At 32.0% G+C, this 26,093-nt stretch overlaps 1 protein-coding gene across 2 annotated transcripts; it reads right to left on the bottom strand.

The window, feature by feature from the left end:
- Nucleotides 1-1,682: 1,682 nt before the first annotated feature.
- On the bottom strand, nucleotides 1,683-24,316 carry LOC137919465 (transcription factor SOX-8-like). Of its 2 annotated transcripts, none has more exons than XM_068762551.1 (3): nucleotides 24,216-24,316; nucleotides 6,982-7,122; nucleotides 1,683-2,273 (listed from the first exon to the last, which is right to left on the bottom strand). In XM_068762551.1, the coding sequence occupies exons 1-3, from the start codon at nucleotides 24,314-24,316 to the stop codon at nucleotides 1,877-1,879; spliced, it is 639 nt and encodes a 212-aa protein (XP_068618652.1). In that variant the 3' UTR covers nucleotides 1,683-1,876. The 2 variants fall into 2 exon arrangements, with proteins under 2 accessions (XP_068618652.1, XP_068618653.1); XM_068762552.1 differs by lacking the exon at nucleotides 24,216-24,316 and adding an exon at nucleotides 12,385-12,439.
- Nucleotides 24,317-26,093: the final 1,777 nt, after the last annotated feature.

Below are 26,093 nucleotides of genomic sequence, written 5' to 3'. Positions count from 1 at the left end.
TTTTTAAAATAGCCTATCACATTGTTAAGAAATAATTTACAAGCATTTCTCACATACATAAATATAATAAAGATCATGTCAATGTATAATAATGCGGTTAATTTTTTACACTCGTAGTGTAAAAAACTAACTTATAAAGTAATGAAGATCTCCTTAACTTGAAAATGAGTAATTACAATTAAGTCAACCACTATCCAATAACATGATCGTAGTTCCAACGTGAACTGAGGGCAAGATATAAATCAGCCTCATTGAGTACAGATAAATTATCTGTAAAGCTCGTAATCATACAAGTCGTCGATATATTCGATGGCCTCATTAGCATCGGTCGCGAAAAATGTGAGAGTGATAAGATAGAACTTGGAACAAGGGGAGGCTTTGTACGCACTGGCATGAACACGCCGGAAGCGAGCGGACGGGTGGCGGTCGCGCCCTATCATCCCGGCTACGACATGCCTACATGGAATTCGAAGAATTCTCGATAATTTTATTGAAAAAACTTCTTCGTAATTTGTAATGAATATATCATTTAAAATTAATAGCTCTAAACTATCCACTTCAATTCGAACTGTAATGTGAAGTGTAAACGATTCTGCTAAGAATGAAAGAATTAAAGTTAAAGTTAATAAATAACGTAATTATTTAACCACATCAATGTTTATGATCGACTTTAGTTAACATATGTAAGACTAAAAATCGGTCGGCTATTAATTAACGGTTCCGCTGGTGTTTCAAGTTGTTCTTGAAATGCAGAGTTGTATTATAGGTTAGTTATTTTAATGCGGAGAAAATAGTAACGCTTTCCTACCGTCGCCGCTAACTTCACTAAACTTCAAGTGGGGTCGGAACTTACATTTTTAATCTTTAACATTTACATAATGTACTCACGGTGGCAATAAATAGTATATGAATAGAGAGTGACGGAGTTATCTCGAATGCCGCAATAAACATTTCAGATTACCCATATCTACTGACCTTATCTTCGATATATGTGTATATGTATGTAAGTTTAATTTGTTGTTAAGGTTTTTGTGGTTAACTAAATTGATTTGGGGTAACATTACTTCAGCGTCTACTTAGGTTATTAAAAAAAGGATAGTTTCAAGGTTAAAGTATTACTACTGAGGTATGCAAATCGGCATAAACTACCGAAATTTCAGATATTATTAGATATTCCAATTCATTAACTCTAGTGTAAGTCGGAACTTGTTTAAATATTAAACAATTTTTTTTATTGTGGATTGGAATACTGTATTTCCATTCAGTTATCAATATTGACTTCGCATAACGCGTTAATCCGTTAAACAAAAAGTAATTCAATAAAATAATTCGTTTGACGCTTTTTATTTAAAAAAAAATAACATTAACATTATAATCATACCTCTAATTAATCACAATAATAACTTATAATAACTATGTAATTTTTAATTAACTTATTACTATCGATGTGTATTAACTTTGGAAACTGAGGACTGTGTTTATAAAATTAATATTAACTTAACTACATAATTACCAGTCTAAACTTCTAAACAACATATTCAAATGCAATGTGTGTTATTTAGACTTTGTAAGTTACATTTACTATAATATATTTTTCATAATAAATAATTGTTGCAAAAAAAATATGTGGTTGAAACAGAAACGTAATTCAAATGAAATTCAACCACATGTATAATATTTACAATCACATTTCTATTAAATGTTTACACTGCTCTTGATTAAACGCACGTGCGCTTTAGGTGTAGTTAAAGCGCTTTTTCTAATCGCGTAATGTGTTCATATATATTTACAAATGATATCTATTATGTACTACTACAGCTGTGACCTTAAAATTCTTACGATTGAGTACGATTGAAAAGTAGAGACATCACTTATATTAGGGACGCGCATATTGTTGCCAGTCCGAACAAGGATGCAAATGCGAAGGAACCGGGGCGTATAAAGCAGGAGCATGATGGGGTAGACTGTGTGCGGGATAGTGAGGCTGCATTTCGTGGTAATCTGGAACCGAAGTCGGTGTTAAGTATTGATCTAACTCGGCGCCATCGGGAGGGCCATCAGCTAATATACCACCATCGACTTCGATGCGCGAGAAATCGATTTGACCTCTTTCCGGGGAAGGTTCTCGTTTAAGTCTCGCTGCGGAGGATGTGGTGTGGGGTGGTTTGCGACGCCTTGGCTGGTATTTATAATCTGGATACTCCCTTTTGTGTTGGATCCGTAATTTCTCTGATTCTTTTACGAAAGGGAGTTTTTCCTCTTCGCTTAGACATCTGTAAAAATAAACCATTTAGGTAAGAAAGCACATGTAACATCGTAATATAATATACAAATATATTACTTTTTAAGATTTGTAAGTTATCATTTAAATTACACTAACTTATTATTAGCAAAAAATTTATTTTTTGTTTTGATCAGTTTTTCTTTTATTGGGTTGCATGAGTGTACGTATGTAGCGGAGAAAGCTAAGTGGCTGTGCATGTGAGTGCAGTACGAGCAAGATTAACAGCGATCGAGGAGACGCGCCATCTGGACATAGTCGTATTCGACACTATCGCACTTCTCTGAATTACTTATAACAATTCTTTTCTTTATCACATATAACTGCATATATCCAATGCAGCTTATTAACAAAATGACCGTTATTTTTTATATATTTGTTACATTCGTCAATTTAAACCTGATAGATTTACAAGGACGTTAACAAAAATAAAAGATAGATACTTTTTAAACTGTAATTAATTAATTGTTTTATCACATTATGTTTGTTATTAAGTACTACTAAGTTTTGTCTTGTATATCATATCAAACATGCTAACATATAGATTATAAAATAATATACAGGAATCATGTAGTGTTTCGTAATATTCGATGATATTGATCTTATTTTTAAACAAATTATCACTGATCTATGTTTCAAAAGTTCATGTTATAAGTGTATATAGATTTTGGTATTTACTTTTTTTAGTATGTTTAACCTCATCTTTGAAAGCAAAAACCTTCAAAGACAATGTTAATCAAAGAGACTATTATTATATTCAATAAAATATACCAAATAAACGTAATTTAAATAATATTTAGATTATTTTTAACAATATACAACGAAAGAAGAAGAACGAACAAATGACTTCTGGCCAACGGCCAAAAATCATTTAGCCAAAACGACTAAAAGGAAACGACTATAATTTTATACGGTAAGTTATTGTAGAAAAGTGGCTCATGTTTATTAAACTGTTATTAAATTTTCATGAATATACATTTAGAATAGTGTGGACAAGGGTTTATTTTCTGATCGACCGCTCTTAACTTGCAACTCTAACGATTCGTAGTCGTGTCAATTTTATGTCAAAACACTATGTCATCAAGCCGCGCGGGTGGCCGGCGGTTGCTTTTGAGTTCATTTAGTAATGATTGCCAGAAATCTCTGTGATAGTAAATGCACTCGACGAAATGGCTAGTGCCAAACGATGTATACACATATTTACAATCTTTACTTTTGAAAATATGTATTGTGATTTTAATAGTTTCCTTAAATTGCACTAAAAATTTAAAATATTTGATTAGTTAAAGTTGCCGGAATTATTACTTGCGAATAATGCAAAAAGTTCCTAAACTCAAAAAATATTTCAAAATGCGTAATAAATGAATTCTATTTTTAATTGATAATAGTGGTATTTTTATTGCACCAAATGAGTATAAAATACACAAAAAAGCAAGCGAGGTACACTGATGGTTCATGAATAAAGTTGGTAATGTACATTTTAAATTTAGATTTACAACTTAAGATTGACAATTTAAAATTAAAGAAGAAAACGCAACGTGAAAAAAGTTTCTTAGTATTAAATTCGTTTATATATTATACTTAGATCACGCTCTGAACTTCATTGGCAAACTCAGCGTCGCTAGATTTTCTCATGAGATCGAATTAGAAGTGAAGAGATCCGTAGCAGAATAAAATATAGCCCTTCGGGTTGACAAGATACAGAGGCAGTTCATATAGCGATTAGAAAACATGCCTGCTGGGGCCTAAGGTACTGGAGTAAAGGTCGAGAGGTCTGCCCAAAAGATGGAAAGACGACTTTGTTAAAGTCGTTAAGAGATGCTGGATGTGGGCCGCACCAAACCATTACTATGAGAAATCTATAGGGCGACTTATGTCCAGCAATGGACATTTTATAATTGTGATGATTATGATATCCTTATCGGATCAAACAAAAGCATTTGATAATATTCAATCATTTTCAAATGAACTTATTACTACAAATTATGTTGATATTTATATTTTTTAACTAATCTAAGCTGAAGATAAGCTCACTATGATTATTACAATTTTTAACCATTTGAAATACATACTCAAATATGAAATGAGTCACAAGTTATAAGGCGATCCGGGTTTAAACATTAACAAAATATGCGAATCAGACAGTGATATTGCGGGCCGGAGGGAACTCGATTTTAAAGACAGTTAGAGATGGTATCGGTCGCCGGGCATTTTAATGAGTAAACAATCGATGCACGGCGCACGGCTGGGCGCCGCACGCGCGCCTTGCCACCCGCCGACTCATCACTTTCACAGCCCTTACAGCCGGCGCGCCACTTCTCTTTGCGAGATCTTCTCAAAAGTATTCAAATTCAAAAAATCTTTGTTCAAGTAAGCATTTACACACACTTGAATTATCAATTCATCGTCATCGTCTACATTACGAGTACATCAGCCGATTAACGACCACTGTGAGAAATAGACCTCCTTCAAAGATCGCCGAGATATTTCCAGTGAATTTTCGCGATCGTAACTATATCATCGATCTATCTTGTGGAGATCTGCACACGCCGTGTTTCCCGCCTCGTGGTCACCACAAGAGAACTTTTCGGCCCCCAACTGCCATCGGATGCACGAGCGAATCGACAATCATTTTAACATTATAAGTAACAAGCTACCATGAGCTCTAAATGCCGTTTTGCCGGAAGAGCCTACCATAAACTAAACATCTGCTCTTTTTAAATGAAATTTAGCAATGTTGATGTTTACATTATTATATCAAATCTGTAACCGAGACAACAAACTAAGTTTTACACGTTTTGATCAAGTAAAACTCTTGAAACCAATAATAATAAGATATAGTAATAAGATTAACTTTATTATATATTTTTAATTATAAATTTAAAACTCACAAAAGAAAGGTCTAAGATATTTTGTGTAATTTTTTTGTATAAGCATTCAAATTGCGGATGCGGATGCGTGTTATGGGCGCCTACAATGTCGTCTATACGGAATTAAAAAACTAATCAACGATTAGAGATACCTTTAAAATTTAATGGATCAAATTACTATGTCTTAGCAGATCGAACTCAGAGTACGTATGTACCTATCACTAATCATTGACATAAAACTTAGGTTGTCGTTTCAGCCATTAGATGCCCACCGCAAGATATAAACCTCCCCCAAAAATATCTTTGGGGGGGATAAACCACGATCCCCACCCTTCGCAAGCGCGTTGGCAATATCAGTGTGATATTGTGGTACACAGCGGACGCTGCTACCCATCCTCTGAAAACTTGTTTCGTGAGTAATGGAAATTCTAATTAATGCATAAAGTGTGAATTATATAACATTGAATCACGGGAATCGAACCTGCGACTTACATTCTACATTATTTCCATAACAATTAATGTAATTACTTTCTTTGATAAGAAATTACATTAGCAACGATTAAGGAGTAAAATAAAATGCTCCCTCTATGTTAACAATATTTACTTTCGTGTTCTCTAGGCGGAAATTTTTATACATTTCTGACACAATATAGAGGTGCGATAGTTTTTCTTAACTCTATGTTATTCCTCCGTTCAACTTACCGGACCTTCTCAAGAAAAAATCTACAGCAGAATCTTTTGATGAGTTGGCCCGGCACATTGTCCTAAATCTCAATGCATTTAGCGGTCTGTAGCGCTTAGGCAGCAACTTGAAATAAAATAATGTAGCAACTAATATACAATTGAGTATTCCAAATTGTATTGTTAATATGTATAAATTTTAGCTGTATTTACCCGCAAGAGAAAATTGTGTAAGAAAAATTGTAAAAAATTATAAAACGCTGTCGTGCCTCGCAGCTGGGAGAAGAAAGATCCATATCAAATAGCGGTAACCCTCTCCCAACTGTCTGTGTTTAGTTAAAGCGAAAAATAAATATTGTAAAAAAAATAACACTGGTGTTACAAATTAGAATTAATAAAAAAAAATTGTAATTATGTGTTATTATAATTACAGTGTAATGAATGTCTAATGAATTTTACATTCATGTTACATATTTATGGTGATAAGTGTGAAAGATTTAAAGGGAAAAATATATAGAACATATGTCAGAATAAAGCTTTAAAATTATCATTGTCTTTTGGAATGCGATAGGTAACTTTTGGCAGTAGAAAGCCTGTATCTATTCGATAGTGAACAATATTTATTTTTAGTTGGTAGTAATCCGTTTTATGAAAAAGCTTTTTTACTGTGTTACCATAATAATATTTATTATTTGGGAAAACATTGAATTTTATACATGACGCTAAAAAGCGCTTGTTTTTATTTGTGTACTTGGTATCTTAGTTTTCTTGTCGTCTCAGCGATGAACTTGGAGAAATCGGGTGCCTGCATTAGGTGAAGAAATCGAGGAATAATATGTACTTGGTTCCGACCGGACGAACTTTTTGCAGGTTTGTTTTTGTCTTAAATACGATAAAGTATCCAATGATGAATTTTTACTCACAATGATGTTACGTTTGGTAAAATTGGTAAAAAGTAAAATATATAAAGACGGATTTATTATAAAATTCTTTATGATATAAGAAAATTAAATTGAGACTCCTTTCATTTAACAGGTGTGTCGTCCACGTACGTACATGTCGTATTACGAATCATAATTTCTCTTTGAGGGGTCTGTAGTGAATAGGAGAAATGGAATAAATTTATTAATATGAATAATAATAACTCACTTCCACATGGATCCGAGGGACTTGCTGAGCTCTGCGTTGTGCAGCGAGGGCCGTTGCTCGGACAGGCGCCGGCGCATTGCTTGCGCGAACACCATGAACGCATTCATCGGACGCTTCACATGTTTCGGAGGCCTGCTGTCCCTAAAGATATAAATTTTTATCATAAAATATTGTATCTAATTTGTATTATTTCTAAGTAAGAGTTTTAGATGAATAAATAAAATAAAAATTTTATCGAAGGCAGCAAAGGAATAGTAGACATCTTCACAATCTCAATTATATAGAAGAGAATAATTGGCAAAAAAACAATCATTGTGAAATTACAACGAAATTTTTAAATAATCTATTAAAATATCTTAAGTTGATTGTATGGTTTTAACGGTTTTCATTTATTTTTCCGAAATAATGAAAGCTGACTATTATTCTCGAAAAAAAAAAACTAACGTATGAACACATCAGCTAAAGATGTGATTATATAAAAAATAACAAAAAATAATTTATACGACCAACAATTTATTATACTCTTAGTTAGACTTATTAATATGTTACGGTAATGCATTGGTAGCAGACCTAATAACACTAAACCTTAAAAAATCGCAATTTTATGTAAATTTTAGTATCTATGTATACTTATAGTAAGAAATAAAATTGTAAAGAATCCAACGATCAAAATTGCATGTCATGATCAAAAAATATGCTTATAGATTGTATTGGTGTTCTTACCGAATAAAATTTTTTTTTCTTATATTCCGAGCTAATGTAAATTATAGTTAATTTGTCTTCATTATAACAATATCGAAAGAAAACTATGCAACACGTAAAATGTCTTTTTACACTTGGTTTACCATTAATAGATATATTTAAATGACTTACCCCCCACTAAACTTCGTCATTTTATTTGTATTTATTACTTAGCTACGAAAAATAAATATACATTAGATTTTCTAAATGAGGAAGAATAACCTCAAGTATTCATTTCTACTGCCATGTTTATTTTTTAAAACATATTTATTACGCACTATATTTTCTTCATAATTTTAGAATTTTCGACAATTTTCATACAAAACCACGGATAATATCAACTTATGCTTATATTAATCAAGTTTGTATTGTCTTGTAATGTTGTAATTGACGTACGATGAAGAGAAAATTTATTAGTATTGTATTATATTTATTGTATTATATTTTGTTCGTTTGTGATTCAATGCAAATATCGGCAAAGTTTTTTTTTAAATTAATAACAATATAAGTGAACTTAACCTTTATCTAAAGATTAAGCGTACACAAACAACAAGTAACAGACCCTCGATACACACTTGTGTCGGTAAAATTCAATCGGTCGGGCGTTCGGCGTGCGTGCGATAATTACTAGCCGCCCAAAGCCATCAGGCGATGACTATAAAGAAAATAAGTTACGAGTACCCTTTATTTACGGGAGCAGTAAAGAGTTGTGCCCGGCGCATGTAGATTTGTAAACAGCCGAAGTGGCGGGCCTCACGTCATTTTACGCTCGTAAACCTCTCTCATTTTATTACGTTTTTATTTTCTAGTGCCGCGTTCGGGTTTCCTCGAGATCTCAATGCTGACAATAAATTATGTTTTTTCAAACGCTGACACGCCACTAAAAGTCGATCGATTACTAACGGATCGGTCGAAACAGCGCGACCTATAATCGCCGACGACTTCGCCGAATTGCTAGCGGTTTCCTTCTTTATTAGCGGGAATGGTTTCTCATAGCTAAATAATGTTAACGGGAAATCCGTTAGTTTGTTTCCATTATGAGTACTATTAATTATTTTTACACAATTCGTCCTAATGTAGTAATAGAAAATTTTCGTCCTAGTAACATATAAGGAATAATTTAAAAAAAAAGAATTTAAAATTAATAAATTGTTATTATAATACATAAACAGGTTGCATTTTAATCTTGTATCTTATAGGTGAATCATGGGTGCATGTCAATAAAATAGTATTTATTTGCCGGTGTGTTTCATTAAAGGAACTTGGTGATTACTCAATTTTGAAATAAAAATAGTAAAAAAGCACTTCTTTAGGCTCTAAAATCAAACCGTATGATATTGACAAACATTTATTATCCATTTTTTTGTAATGCATATTTCGTGTATCATCATGACCTGACATGATGTCAGCCGATTGACGCATACTGCAAAGCATTCATTTAAATTTCATTTATTTGTGTAGTATATCTATTTATGTTTATTTCATTGTTATTCTATGTACTGTGTAGTACATCCATATTTTGAAATATCTTTTCTTTTATAATATTATCCTTAAGTTACCCTGTACATTATTTCAGCCATATCGATTCAAAGATTGTCTGGTAGAGATGGCTTAGAAAACAACCTTTTGTTTCACCACTGCATAAATTGTATTAATAATAAAAATAATTTTAGATATCTACTGAATCTGCACAGTTGACGGACAAGAAAGCGTTAAAATTTTTAATTTTATACACGTACATCATTATTTTTTGTTAAATATCCTTGTATTTTTTGTTACAGTGTACAATAATGTATAAATAAACAAAACTTAACTGAAATAGTCTGCCAAACAAATTTGTAAGTATTTTGGTAACACAGCCATTTTAATTTTTTCATTCCTTTTCCGAAACGTTTCAGGGCCTGCAATGAACTATTAATATTGGCATATATGCCGCAGAAATCGACTGGCTAGACTAACTGTGCGCTCTTCGTTTTTAAAATAGGCCTCCTCCATAAATTTCCTATAGAATTGGGTGAAAGGGTGAAAAATGCATCCACTGTTTTCTGACAACCTTAATAAGGTTGTCTGTCTACCTTTTGGGTGGAAATCCTACGTTGCGCTTGCCATTTCGTCCAGTTTCAATCAGTAGCTATGATTTTCAGAACTGAACTTATGATTATTCAATTGTGAGTTTCAGAGGCTAACAATTTGCAACTAATATATATTTCAGACTAGGAAGTGCATAAACAAAAACATACTTTCTATCAATAGTCCTGAAATAAAATCAAAGTTAATTAAACAAAAAAGTTTAAAGCGTCGTTCTGGAGCGAGCGAAGTTTTTGTAGACTAAGACCTACCGCGCGTCGCCATCTGGTTAGTAACATCTTAGCTCTTGACAATCACTGATACTATTTGTATTTTGTAACATACTACCGAGTACTCCTAACGTTCGATACGGTACAGTAGTACCATAAAACATCAATGAGACCAGACATCATTGCTACTGTGATTTTAACATTTATTTCACAAAAGATTTTTGCTCTTTCATATGTTATCATAATAATAAACACAGTCATAACCATTTTCTTTTTTGGTGAAAATTTACACAATTATAACAACACAAAATTATTATTACTTACAAAGTTGGATATATTTAATATGAGGTAAGACAGTTATGAGTTTATAACAGATTAACCATATTGAAGACAGCTGAGGAAAGATATATATTTTTCATTTTCATCTTTGAGTCGGGGGCTTAAAATCATATTTTACAGTATTTAATTAATGAAATAAAATAAAACATAGCAAAATGATCTGTCAACTATGTTTAAATATACAAAGAGATTTATTCTGTAAAAATTTTAAAGGGTTGATTAACCCTTTAAAGTTTTTTCACCTAGAATAAATCACTTTGTATGTTATAAATATTTACTATATATACAATTGTATATGAGTGCTCATTTGCCACGAAAACGTTATTACACCTATATCCAATCCTCCTGTATAAGGAAAACCGCTCTGTTGTTTTTTTATTGAATTACGGCAGGCCATTAACTTCTGACATTATAAAGCGGTTGACGTTATACATACGTTCTGCAAAAATAATAATGAACAATTATTAATTTATATAGGTAGTAATCCAAATTTCGAAAATGTTTTTTGTTACTTTATTACCATGACATTGTTTATTATTTCGGAAACCATTGATTTTTGGACAGTTTAGTCGTCGTTTTCAGGCCATACAAGCCCTTTGTGAGGCATAGACCTACCCCAAAAATATATACTAGACGTTACCTTAATCGCCACGCTTGGCAGGCGAGTTGGCGATCGCAGTGTGGTATTATGATACGCAGAAGACGCTGCTGGCAATCCTCTGCAAAATTTGTGTGGCAATTCTATATAATTAACGCACAAAGTGTGAATTGTATAAGATTTTATCCTAGGAATCGAACCCGCGGTCTATGAATGCAAGTCATATGAATATAGGTTATACCATATATTAATTAACAGCTAGTGAAATATACATTGGTTCCTTTAAATATTTTACACTTATAGCCAAATTATTTATTTATTTTTACCCTTTTAGCGATAAGTAAAATGGCGGACTTTTGTAGCCATTCTACCAGTCAACCCAAGTCGGTGCAGTGATAATTATTAGACCGCTGTAGTATGGATTTAATTTATTATATGTACTTATACTATGTATGCATGATACTATTTATTTTAATAAATATATAGGGATGTATACATATGTATAAACAATCCAAGGGTCTGGTGTCATCCATAATAAAATTAATATTATGTAATTAAATTTGATGCAAGAAATGGTTAATATATTAAAAAAACGATTTGCGTATTAATGTATAGAAATTGAAGTAAAAGAGAGTGATTATGACGATTACCTCGTAGGTAACATGCAAGCTCGTGTTTACAGCTGTAACACAGACGGAGGTGACGGTGAAATTAGGAGCGGAGCAGTAAATCATCCCGTCCATGACTATAAAACTTTTTGTCAGAACGCCTTTCCGTTTCGTAATAGGTTTTAACTCATTTAGTATTAACAGAAAACGTAATTCTGTCAAAATTTTATCGTTCCTTTTATTATTTATATTATTGCACCTGCTATATTATTTGCTCTGAAATTTTAAAATACTACGTTATTGAATAAAAAAACATTATGAAGTGACTTGATATTCAGAGTAGCAAATGGGTTAAGATACAGAGGTCGCCTAGTTTTGCAATAGACAGATCAACTAAAAGCCCTTACGTATCAACTATAAAGAAGTCTGGCGAAGAACTCCAGAAAAGAAACGATGGCAAGAGAATGTCAGAAGGGCTGTCAATGGCCATACGACTAGACAGAATTTTATTTTGTAGACATGTACAGTAGGAATAGAAAAAAACTTGTAAAACTTTTATGGTACTACTAGAGCTTTGACGTGTAATAAAATTAATTTTAAATAAATGAATTTAAATTTATGTTTTAATGATTTTGTCTAGGATGAGTTTTCTTGTAAAAGTAAATACATTAGTTGTTGTTAGTTAAAAATATTAAAGAGATAATATTTCTGCGCTCAATTTATGTATAACTTATGTATGTAGCCTACAATAATGATTTTGTGTTATCAATAAAATCTTTCCTGGAAACTTAGATTAAGAAATATACACTTTTTTAATTACATCTGATTCACTCGTATCTCGACCGTTGTTTTAAGTATTTATTATCTGAGAAGTTAGATCTCGCCCCAGTTCCGAGTTCAAGGCACCACTAACTGATGGGGACCCACAGTTTGCGCGAAGTACGCGTGTAAACTGACAGAGTAAACATCTTACTATTCACACGTTCCGAGACTGCCGGTTACACCATGAAACATACATAAGTTTCGAACAAATTACAAACCGTTGTATATGTATTTTACGTACGTTATATATTACGTATTCAATTTTTTAATACTTTCTTTTGTTTTATTAATTACTTGTGTTTAGACATTAAGTATAAAAAGAAAAACATTATAAGAAATCGTGTAATTTCTGCTACATCTTTTAAGTCTCCTATTTTCCTTTATAGTGTTACATATACACAGTAATAAGCCAAACTACCTCTCACGGTCTATTTTTATGGTTCATCATACATTTTATTGAAAGGTCCTACTTACACGTTACTTATATAATAGTATCTTATTTCGGTATCATTTTATATAACAGGCGTTTATTTTCAAAGTTAATTATATTAATTTAATTACAAATACTAAAAAGTATTCTAGAAATATCTATTTGCGCTAATTATATGGCATAATATTGTAGTGGTATAACATCTCTTTATATAATAAACAAATAATATAAATAGTAATAATGAAAAAAAATCACTAAATGTGTAATGAGTAACAGATTGTTATGACCTTTTGATTTATTAAATCCATTAAAACTGTACCTGCCAGTCGAGGTCAGCCAAAAGCAAAAAATATCTTATAACACGTGTCAAATTTTGTGCCGACAACGATACGCCGTAACTGCCCATTTACAATCTGAGAATTGTTTTGAAGCAAAATGTAAATATTCAACGTCCTGTAACTACTGAACGTGTACAATTATTTATAAAAGCTTTATTCTCAAAGTGTTTAAAATATTTCTGAGTATTTATTTTTTATTAATGTTTATGTTTTAAGTTTCAATACATTTATGAAATACGTATAAATACCGTAGTATTTCAACTATCCGAAGGAATAAGGACCAGTGCAGATTAAATAGTTTTGATTTAACTTAATTGTTAGTATTTGTTTACGACTTTCTTATGTCACGCAAAAATCACATAATAAAATATATATATATTTTTTTTTTTGAGAATAACCATCATTCTATACAGGAAAACTATTATAAACGATTCCAATGATTTTATCGCAATTTGACAATAATGTACGGCAAAATGATAATTCCATTTTGTAAAGAATTTTGTACGCGTCTGTACATATAAGATGTCAACTGCTGATTAATTAGCAGTAACAAAGATTTTAGTTACAAGAGCTTCGTTTGTTAGAAACGTGGCACTTATAACTAATCGTTGTTGGAAACAATTCATGATTTTGTAGTTAAATTCATAGTTATTATTAAATAGCATAGAATAAATCATATTACGCACATTTAAAACGAAGTTCCGTTTTGATTGCTGTAGTTTAACAAGCTGAGGAAATCATTTTAATAATTGGATTTTATTATTTATCATATTATTACATTATTATTTATATATCATTATAAATTACATTACTTCTCAGAATTATTTTTTTACTTTCCATTATTATTTGTTAATCCTTCTTTTATGATATTACTTAAAGGTGATAATCTTTATTAACGTATATCTGCACCGCCCAAATAAATAACTGCTAGAAAATGCCTTCGACATTAAGTTCGCCGATGTACACTCTATGGAAAGTGTTTAAATAAATAAATACCCTGTTAAATATAAAAAAATGATAAGAATAAAAGATAACAATCAAGTAGATAATTCCCAAGAGTAACAGGAGGCCATTGGCTGAGGAAGTCATAAACACTGCGGATGGCTGTCGTCTATGACGAGCCCGCCCACGCTATTTCTGCCTCTCAGAGCTGCGCCGGCGCACCAGCAAATCTTACATAAATTTGCGAAGGGAACATTACGTTGGATAGTTTGTTATATGTGTTGCTTGTTCGTCACAAATAACCTTTAAACGTTTAAAAGCATGTGAAGCTTGATTTCAATATTTCAGTATTGTACTTTTGAAATTTAATTTGAAACTTACTTTTATATTATAGTAACGTTAAATAGTGTTAATAACATCAAAACAGGATAGGTTTAGATCAAAAAGTCGCAAAAGTAGAATCTTATGCCTCGTGATGTCTATTCTGACTTCATTAACAAGTCGCACTGATTGCAAATATGTGTTCAATTTTATGAAATTATTTATTCATATTTATTTAACCATTAGACGTTTTGGAATGAGATGTTATTTTTAATGTTCTTTTACAGTGTTTATTGTAAACATCGAAGAACATGTACATTAAATAGTTTAACCGTTTTTCTGTCAGTCCATCGCCAAGTACTGAAATCTTCTAAACATCCCCCCGGCTCAAGTTATCTTTACAGCTGATTTAACAACAGTCGTAAAACAATTAATGGCGCTGTAAAGGCAACGGTAGCGATGGATGCCCACACAATCATTACCCCGCCACTTGAGGCAACTTATCATACACATGCAGGGGAACTGAGCTCACGCACCTATCACCTGGCTTTATGGCTATCCATGGGAAATTTTCAAAATACCTATGCACCCTTTTTACATGGGGAGTGTTATCTTACTATATTTAATTAGTATTCGTCCGATAGTAATTCAATCCATTCAAATATTTAGCTCTTAAACGAATTCTATTAGAAGATAATATATTACTGACAGAGTTCAAGTAAATAAAAATTGATATTTACTTTCATTGACAAAACCATATATAAAAGTAGTATTTTTTAATATACATGAAATATAAATAATGGCAATAATAATCATGTATATATTTACTTCACAATTATTTATATTTAATTTTTTATAAAACGTGTTACACTAAACAAAACCTGTACCAAACAAAACAAAGATACATAGTAATATTGACATGTGGTTATATATATAGGAATTTAAAAATTAAAATAAAAAAAAAATACTGTAAATACATGTATGTCCATAAAAATTAAAAACTAGCAATGTGCGGATTTTATTTCTTAAAATTGATTTCATCTAATGATGAAAAATTAGCTAAATCACATCGTGCACACTCTTGGCCGCACACCTGTATATAATAAAACAAGGAACCAAGTATACAGATTTAGCTTTCGAACAACAAATTAGTTTTCCAGGTAGTCACTAAATGTATATGTTCATAAAAATGTTTTCATTCAAAATAAATATTACGTATGTGTATATTTTATATATATATATATATATATATATATATATATATATATATATATATATATATATATATATATATATATAAATATTACATTTAGTATTTTAAAATGAACATGTAATCAAATTACAATCTATTTTAAATACATACACAGATATTATAAGAAAATTCTATATTTGTTTATGTTAAAATGTTATGCAAGAATAAAAGTGTTTAGTTTAAATGTTATATTTTAAATTTATTTGCATACCTAGTGTCAATATGTATTATTATTATAATGTCTATTTAGTTTTCAGGGCGTACTAAAACATAATAAAGCATAACATTTCCATGTATTATTTTCTTCATGTCCTAATTCTGACATATTAAATAACGAAACTGTTCTCCTAGGGACAGCAAAGACAAAGGCTAGACTCTCCACAACCAGTGAGTCTAAAGTTATTTTGACCAAATCGCTCGCAAACAACTAACCTTCTTGGTAAAATTACTGGTTGTGGGAAAAGACTACGTAGACCAGTGCTTCCCAACCCTGTCTGTATCACGCCCCACTTAAGCCTTTCTAAAATTTTTACGCCCCTCTATGTAATATATAGGACATAATTTTAATATTTTAATATAAATGTATATTAGCAAAATGATTATACTCATGTGGAGTTCATTTTCTAATTGCCCCTCTTAACAGTCAAATTCCTCTCCTGTGGGGCGTGGGCCCCACGTTGGGGAACACTGACGTAGACGATCATTTACTGGTCTAGTGTAGCCAAGCCAGTAACTGTATACTACTGCCCTCAGGAAAGCACAGGATGGCATGACATGGAAAGAGCTCGTCGTCGATACCGTCAAGATGAAGACGACCTTAGCACAGACTTATTATGAAAATATTTTATATTCGTTATACAAAAAAACCACTAGTTTTGATACCAAAACCAACTTGAATTAAAATGTCTCTGTCATTCCAATTTTTAAAATATTACGATTAGTCGATTTTTATCAAACTAGTCCTTGACATACATTTCTTGACTCCCATGCAATTAGGGTACCACACGAGGGGTTGATGTATGGGAACGCATCTGTGTCCACACTGCCATTGATAAGTCCAGCGCGCGCGCGTTATCTACCACTGTATAATAAATGCCACAAAATTTTATGCCACAAGCATATAAAAAAAATTGTACATTGGAAAATTTTAAATTTAATAAATTATTGATTTCTTATTTATTTATTTACTAAAATGTTGCTCGATTAACATTTGTAAAGGCTATTAGCTCTATTTTAGTGAAGCGGCTTCTGTTATAATTTTGTTGTTTTTGTTTTGTTTATAGTAAGATTAAATGAAGTCTTCTAAATCATCTGCTGAAAAAATACGTTATACGAAATATTGAAATACGTAATTCATTTTCTGTATGACTTTCTCAATTAAACGTTTGCATCAAAACTCGCGTCTTTAGACATCTTCAGTACGTGTTAACTTCACTTGATTTACTTTAGCCAAACTTTTGAAATAAAACGACGGGGCGAAACGGTCACCCGAAAGCAAGTAATACATCTTACTTCAATGTCACGTAATAAATTTGTGGTTTTTCGGACACCGCAACGAGCTGATGCTTTTCAACAGAAAGTCAGTAACGATTGCATAATGCTACATAAACGTACAAGTATATATTATTGTACTAACCTTGTGGTTCTTGTAAAATTACTTTAGGGTTTTGTTAGGGGCATATTTACATAGATCATAGTGAAAAGTAAATAGGCCATACTTTCATCATCTTTTATCCCAAGAGGGCATCGCGAATAACATTTAGCATATTCCAAATAAGTAGGCGAGCGGTAATGAAGAGCGGCCGATGCCGGTGCTAACAGCGGGCATTACCGCGCGCTCGCTAACCGCTCACACGGCGCCGACCAGATTACGCTCTGTCAATATTGAACCGCGCTCATGCTCCGGCAGACTCCGCGTCGATGTTCATCTTCGATCATTAAAATATTTCAACTAATCTAACATCTTTGTTCCGTACGATATGTGTGGAATACCTCCCCGAAATCATCCCATTCCGGTTGTCTCAAAGCAAATATACAAAGTAAGTAATGCGTTTTAAAGTATTTCTAATAAATCATAGGGCTTAACATGAATGAATTGTTTCGACTTGGATATGTAATATTAATGCATAAATGTCGAAATAACTAATCTTTTATTTTTTAACTACATAAATATAAGGGTTTTCAAAGCGTAAGTGGGCAAACTAACTGATCGTCACGAAAATCGAAAACATTACCAGAGTCATAAATGCACTGGCATCTCTTAAATTAAGAATGATATCGTTTTTAACGATTCACGATGAACTATTATAAAATATATTATAAATCTATGTAATATGTTTTAAAATACTATGAGAAACAGTTCTATAGCCGGGCGTCATAAAATCTCTTTAAACTCAGTTTAAAAGAGATAGTCTGATCTATGTGTGTAACTATGTACGGTGCTGTCGTACCCAACAACTTTTAAGAGAATGTCTTAAAATGATGATGACAGACCATAATTACAAAAGAGAACTACATTGTGCTATCGTAATATAAATTTTAGAAGTTCTTTACACAAAACTGTCAATCCTATTACAGCGAGAGTAATTTTTTGATTGATATTATAAGGATAGATTTTAAAAGATGTTTTAAAGATATTGTAAAGGTTTCTACAATTTCAGAATTCATTTTTAATCGCATAAAGTTTTTACTAAATTGAGATAGAAGATTCTTCAAGACGGAGTTTAATAATAAAGGACTGCGGCAAGTTTCTAACTGGAAATCCAAATGTCAAGGCACCACGAATACAACCGGAGGAGTGGTTCGAGCAAACACAGGAGGTACAACGCTGTCGGCACCTGTGCTACATTTGTTTGAGCCCCCAATTAAAAGGGAGGTTAGAATAGCTGCGCACACCTACATCGATTGTTTGTACGCACCGGTGAGCCAAGATGAGGCGAGGAAATCCTAATCTAACAACAGACCTCTAATTTTGGTGCTATTGATGAACTTCGTAAGGAATTTGTATTTGGATTACATAACCCGAATATTTACTTAATATTTAATGTAGCAATTTAAGACAAATATAATTTACAGTTAAGTTTTGTGGCTTTCCTTATTCTTTTTTGCCTTATGATTAATTGTAAAATAATATTACTATAATATTAATAATTATAAATTCCAGAAGCAAAAATACATTTGGTTAATATAGATCTTGACTTTATACATTTAGTAAATATCTTTATATGAACATTCAAGAACAGATGTAATCCATCTAATGTTGAATAAAGATTTTTTTTTTCATTTTAATTTGAATATGCCTGGACAATACTTGAATTTAATTTTATTTATAATCTCTTCACACAATATCACCAACTTTGAGCTGCGTGCAATAACCAAAAGAGAGGAAACGTAGGTATAAAAATTGCAAGATTTTATTAAGCTCTATCAAAAAATATTTAAACTTCGACAGAAGTTTCAAATTTTTCCTACACGTTGTTGCTACTACCAATCGAATACTAAGGAATTTATAACCAAAAGTTCTAGTTTCTTTACAAACATTTTTCGATGGATTTATATATTAATTTTACAGTTTTCGCTTTGTGTAATGGAGGAGCTAATGCCTTACAGGCATTCTCTACCAGTCAAACTTGAACGGTGCAGAGATAAGAAGTGGGCAGTTATGGAAAAGTAATTAAAAAATAGATAACATAAAATACTAATAACTATATATACATGATGAATATTTTTAAAGTCGTATTAAATATAATGAAATAGGAGGTTAGGATATATGCGTTAATTACGCAATCATCTATACATATACTATATTTTATACAATTAGTGAAGTTACATCCATTCTTACTATCTTAATTCAAAGGTAGAATGTTTAAGACAGAAAAAGAAGAATAGGAAATCGAAATGTAAGACAAAAGTAAGCATAGAGAGTAGCTAAGGCACCTAAATTCCTCTTTAAATAACAAGTATTATATAATAATATGCTTAATATGTATGAATGTTATTAAAGTGGTCAACAAACGCGGGGTGCAGACCGCTACCAGCCCTGGACATCTAAGCGGGAAGCCAATATCCAGCGCTGGACGTCCTACGACTAAAATAATGACGATGATGGGAATATATAACAATACGTGCATGCGGTACCTACGACAATGTGATAGAGGAATTGTACATCAAGTACCTGTTATTTAAAAATAACTTCTGTTCAGTGCCAAATTTGCACCCGTCTCCTTGCGGCGTAAGATACTAGCTAAGCTTCAAGTAATACTTTACAGGCCATAATTTCACTTTTCCTGTTCTAATTATAGCGCTCTTTAAATTTAAATAAAGTTGACAGTCTACTATTTGTCAATAGAGATAGACCTTATAAACAATGAAATTATTTAATATTTGTATAACAAATTAAAAAATAAAGGTATTTTAATAAACATTGATAAATATTTCCCCAAATTTATGTACTTTTATTCTCCTTATTGGAGAACCAAAAAACCAAATTTTCTTAGTTTAATTAATACAATACCAAAATTAGTCGTCAATCAATACTTAAGTTGAACTCGTCACGTAAGCCATGAACGCTTAGCACACAAAAAGTAGAATCCGGGGAGTCCCTCATAAAGGTTAAGATAAGCACCCCACAATGAAAATGTTTGCGCAAGCGCATTATCGCGGCAACACGCGGAAATAAATCGGTAGGTAACAGGAAGATGATAAAAATCGTCTCACGACCCACCCCAAAGCTAACTGTCATTTCTACCAGAAAACTAACAATTAGCTCGGTAACTTTATTAAAAATATACAGCATGTTCATAAAACATAATCTCGTAAATTTTGTTTGTTTGTATAAAATTTCGAAAATGTAATTTTAAAGAACACAAGTATGTCAAGACATTATATTGGCCATTTATTTAAAAAATGTTCGAATAAGCAATAAAGTACCTAAATAGTGCTAGCCATTGAAGGAGTTTTTCTCGGAAACTTTAATTACATCCTACGGTTTCATGATACGAAATCACTTTCAGCTACATATATTTTTGATTAACGATCGAAAAACATTTTTATCTTTTAACCTTTCATACAGTACTTTTAGCTCCTGGCTCTGATACTCATTTTACTTAATTTATATAGATCATTTATATAAATCTGTAACCCGACCATTTAATATAGTTTTCTATAATACGACAAAATCACTTGTTAGAGATCTAGGATAAATGGAACACAAGATATTTAGGAGGAGAATAAAAGTCCCACGAAACGTTATTTAGTAACGCTGTAATAAAACGGATCTGCTTTTGAATCGTCGTTTCGTCGTCGTTTCAGCCCATGGATGCCTACTGCAAGGCACAGAGAGATATTTAAATGATATTCCATAATAGCTACACGTTCACATGTAATTCACGGACCCTTCCGTTCCGTGAACTTTTCCGATGAAGCTGTAAAAGCTCACAGGGCTAACAACACTAATTTCATCCGAAACAATAGACAGAATCGCCACGCTTGGTAGGCGGTTTGGCGATCGCAGTGTGGTATTATGGCACGCAGAGGACCCTGTGGCCAGTGGTGTAATTAATTTACAAAGTGAGAATAAGAGATAAGACTGTATCCTGGGATCAAACCCGCAACCTGCGGTCGTAACGGAAGTCTCAGTCCTCTGCCACTGCTCTACCACAGCTCAGTTTGTTTCTGTGCTGCTCATGCAAATAGGCTTCAACAGCAGTCTTTAATAACTGTCTGTAATAAATTTCCCAAAAAACTTATCTTTAATTTACTGTACTATTACTGACTACGTCGTATTAAAGATTTATTTTGTTACTCTTTTACAACATATGGTAAATCCATCGCTTTGTTTGCTCTTAGCAATGTATAAGCGATTTATTTTATTTTATATAGATATAAAAATTTCTTTAAATATTATGATCTGTACTCCCGACCATCTCAAAGTGGTATAAATGTTTTAAAAAGGAGCAAAAAGCTTTGAAGCTGGAAACAAACTGTACATATACATATGTCGTATAACTCCTTATAAATTGATTACTCTAAAATGTGTATTTACACGGAGAGTTAGTAAACAATCGTTAATTTGAATATGTGGTAATCCGAATATTCATCATCACTTTAAAGCTATATACATATGACCTAATACCCGGTATACTGTATAAGTATGCATATAAAGAAAAATACGAGTCGCTCCACCGAAAATATCAATAAGGCGTAATAAAATTATACTTCAAACTTGAAATGCCTCCTTTGAAAAAAACTGATGGAAGTGCCGACAGTTGATAGGAAATTAATAAACAAGGAGGAGATAAGAGATAAGGCAGCATTCAATTAGCGGCGTTACATAAAGTGCCGTTTTTACTGGAAGCGCACCGATGACCCCGGGGTGTGCAACGCAGTACGTATATCTTAAACTGTCATAATGCAAGCGATACAGAGTTATTACGGAACAGTTAAGAATAAACAGACTATAAATTCTTTTAACATCAAACACTACCGGAAAGCAACTTTTTCTTTCTCTGAAAACACAATTAGGTTTTATTAACATCTCAGCTCTTAAGAAATCTACAGATGTTTTATTTGTATATAGGGTAATTATGTCAAATAGGTAGTGTGAGACAAAGATAGTGCTCTACGAAACTGAAATTAGCCGATTATCTCTTTCTATAGGTCGATGTGCAATATTTATCGCCGGGTACTATAATAATGTGTAAAAGCTTTAAGGTATCGAACGTATAGTTAATTTATCTGTCGATTAAATATGGTACACGCTATCCAAAAATTAATGGCCTTAGCAAATAATACTCGTAAATAACGTGGTAGGTACGGTAATATAATATAATAAAGGTTTTCAAAATTCGGATTACTACATATTCAAGTTAATATTTGTATACTATCTATCACTGCAGACTTTGTAATGACAGAAGTTATAAGCCTATCGCATTCAAGTAGAGTTTCAGATTGATCACTGTATACAGGTGATTAGACACAGGTGTAAACGCGTTAAAGGTTTTAGTTGACAAATTTGTTATACATTCACTTTTTTCAAACCTACAACTAATCAACTAACCAACTTTCCACTCTCATCTTTATTATCAAGATAAAATAAAAAAAAATAATTACTTACTATTAAAAAAAAAGGTAAATAAAATAAAGTATTTTACAGTGCTATATAAGTTAAGAGGTAGACTAGTATGTTCTATGTATATTATAAGAAAATTAAAAAAAAACATAATTTTATTCGGTACCCCGTACGGAGTTTAATTTATTGTTATCCGTAATCAGTCGAACCACTTTTAAATAACACAAAGCTCCAAAGAGCACTTGAGCTTTGAGTGTTTCTCTTATCGAAAAGTGCACGAACCTAATACGTTAATTTAACTATAACAATACACCAGAATTGATACATTTAATATAAAACAAAAATATAGAACAATGGCTACTATTCCTAATGCTATGAAATTAGTCTAAATTGCCCTTAATTAAAATCTACTTTAAATATGGTTTAATATAAAATGTGAAACAGTTGCATATTTTATTATCTGTGGTATAAGATCGGCAATATCTAATCTATAATTTTAAGTAAATTAAAAAAATCTACGATTTACTATTTTTTATTTCAGATTTTTTTATAGATATGGTAAATATATTAACTAAAAATATAGATAATTAAAAAACAAATGCCACAAAAACTCAAAATGGAATGTGTAAATCACTGAGATGAATTTTCGAGACATAACTAAATAGTAACTCTTATTTAGTCTGTATAAAATAATAATGTCTGCATATATATTTAGGAAATGATATTCCACTCCTCAATATATTTTTTTTTTATAAAACATTTCAGTAAAAGTAAAGATTTTAGTAAGACCATAAATATAGATGAAGTTTTACAGAAAAAAATCAAACTAAGAATAATCTTTTGATTAATCTTAATTAAGTTAATAATTGTTTTTATTAATAAAATAATACAACACATGGCCATTCTTTTCAATTGGAATACATTTAGTTTTCGTTTATTCTTTTTAATTATTTATGTCTATTGTTATTGACTGAATGCAGAGACACAGAGTATAAATTTCAAATGAAGAAAATCTGGGAAACGTATGGTTTTTTTAATATAATTAACATAATGGCCGTTTTGACAGCTGCACTATCTTTGCCATCGATTGCATGCATATTTACCGTAAATCATTGAATTTATACATAAAATGCTATTTACTCTGCATAATTTAATACAATCTGCGTTAATATAATATTATATTCAAATTCAAAATATATTTGTTCAATTTTGCATTTACACGAACTTTTGAATCTTCAATAATTTTAACATTATAGATTAGAGCTACCGCCGGCTCGAAATGCTAACCTGCTGAGAAGAAAATCACCCGGGACGGAACTCAACAGTTGCTCTTTTTATATAAATTATAACAATGTTTGAAGTAACGATTATAGTATCATCCATGTTAATTAATCTTAGTTCCACACATTTCGATTCGATTTCGATCAACTACTCTTAAATACTATAATAAGATTTAGTGTAATAAATGAAAACTTACTTAGTAGGCTGAGGAACAATTGTATCATAGTTAAAAGACTGCAGCAGCTTCCCGACGGCCTCGTTAATCTCTTGCTTCTCGCGTTCCTGTTCCCAACTCATGTCGGCACTCGGTCGTTTCTTGTAACTCGCGTACAAGTGGAAAGACGCGCGTCCGTCGACTCGCGCGCACAGGCTATAAAGAGTTCCTTATGCGGCGTGCTATACTATAAAAGCTCGTAAGGGCGCGCGCGCCGAGGTTTGCGCGTCTCCTTGTTTACATCTGCATCCTCGTCACAATTAATAAAAAATAGTACAGAATATTAGATGGGATGAAAGATATTGGATAAATATTTTTGATATCTATTTAAATAATGTAATCAAATCGTAAGCTTTTATATTAATCCTATCTTATACAAATTTAACTGGTACACAATTTAAACTTATCTAATAATACATTAATAAAATAATTACTTCATAATATACGTAATGAGATATCAATCTCAAATGTATTTGTTACAAATACCAATCTCACAATTTTTAAATTAATAGCTTACAAAATAATGTAATTAACTATCAAGATACTTTTTGAAATCTTTATTTAAATTTGGATGAAATTTTCTAGATAAATTTAGTTGGTATAACACATAAATAAAAAATAATTGTCGAACGTTAAAACGATCAGCGTCATTTGTCTTATATTTGTTAAATTAAAGTACGTCATTATGTTCGGATGATTTTCCGAATTTTCCCGTTGTCTGAACAGTGAAGTGGGCGGAGTGAAGGCCCGCCTCGCGACGCCATTGGTGGCGATCGCCGGCCGCCATGACGTCACTGCGCCCGCGCCGTTATCTCTGCGCCTACCGCAGAGACGAATGCACACAAATACATTACAAAAGCTTTATCTTGCTCTAGGACTTCGAATTTCATAATGTTTATTAAACATATCTTTCATATTCTTAGTAAAATACATGTACATCTTTATCGGTAACAAGAAAAATTTTTTCATTATTGCGTATATGGCTAAAATATTAAACTTGTGAAATGGATCGCAAAATTAACCAATAACATTTGCAATTGTTTCGGAAATCATAACTTTAATGAGTTGAGGTTCACGGCTTACTATTAATCTCTTTATAAATCTTTTAATCTAAAGGCTTTTAGTGTTCACTACCAAAACTCGTTGGAATACTATATCGTTATTTCAGCCGCAGAAATCCAGTGCAGGTCATAGACCTCCTCCATAGATTTGGAATAACATCGCTTGGAATCCTGCATCCAGTGCGTTCCGGTGACCCTAACAAGGTCATCTGTCCACCTTGTGGGTGGATGCCCTATAGGTATTGGTCCCCCGTCTCCACCCCAGAGCCTTAAATACCTAGGGTCCATCTGTTCTGCGCGCTTCATAGGCTACCCACTGCCATTCCAACTAGAGGATTAGCTAGGCTATGTTAGTTACTTTCATTCGTCGGATATTTTCAATAAATCGATCTCGTAGAGAAATCACAGCCATCTATATGTCTCATTGAACAACTATGTGCTTGTTCTTTAAACTCCAAGTGCGAGACAACGTTTTCTGTGTCGTAAGTTACCTCAGGTAACATGAGAAATGGAATTTATTTGAAGAAGAACCATCTGGCTGAAACTTAAAAACAGTTTTGCAAGGCACTAACAATTCGAATTCTATTTATTGAACTGCTCAGCTCTGCCAATTAGCGCGATCTAATTTTCCATTCAATTTACGCAATGTAACCTCTAATTGAGTTGTCAAGGTATCGACCCGCTGCATGGTTAATTTACCAAATTTTATACCATACTAACGAGCTGACTGGTTTACTATGGATAAATTTGACGCATTTAATGACACGCCAAATTTTGTTATTGTTATGAATTAATATTA

Source organism: Battus philenor, unplaced genomic scaffold, assembly GCF_028537555.1.
Source record: "Battus philenor isolate CCGP_79_NKW_IND1 unplaced genomic scaffold, ilBatPhil1.0.hap1 SCAF_16, whole genome shotgun sequence".
Lineage (NCBI taxonomy): Eukaryota > Metazoa > Arthropoda > Insecta > Lepidoptera > Papilionidae > Battus > Battus philenor.
This window is presented reverse-complemented; position numbering and strand designations above follow the sequence as displayed.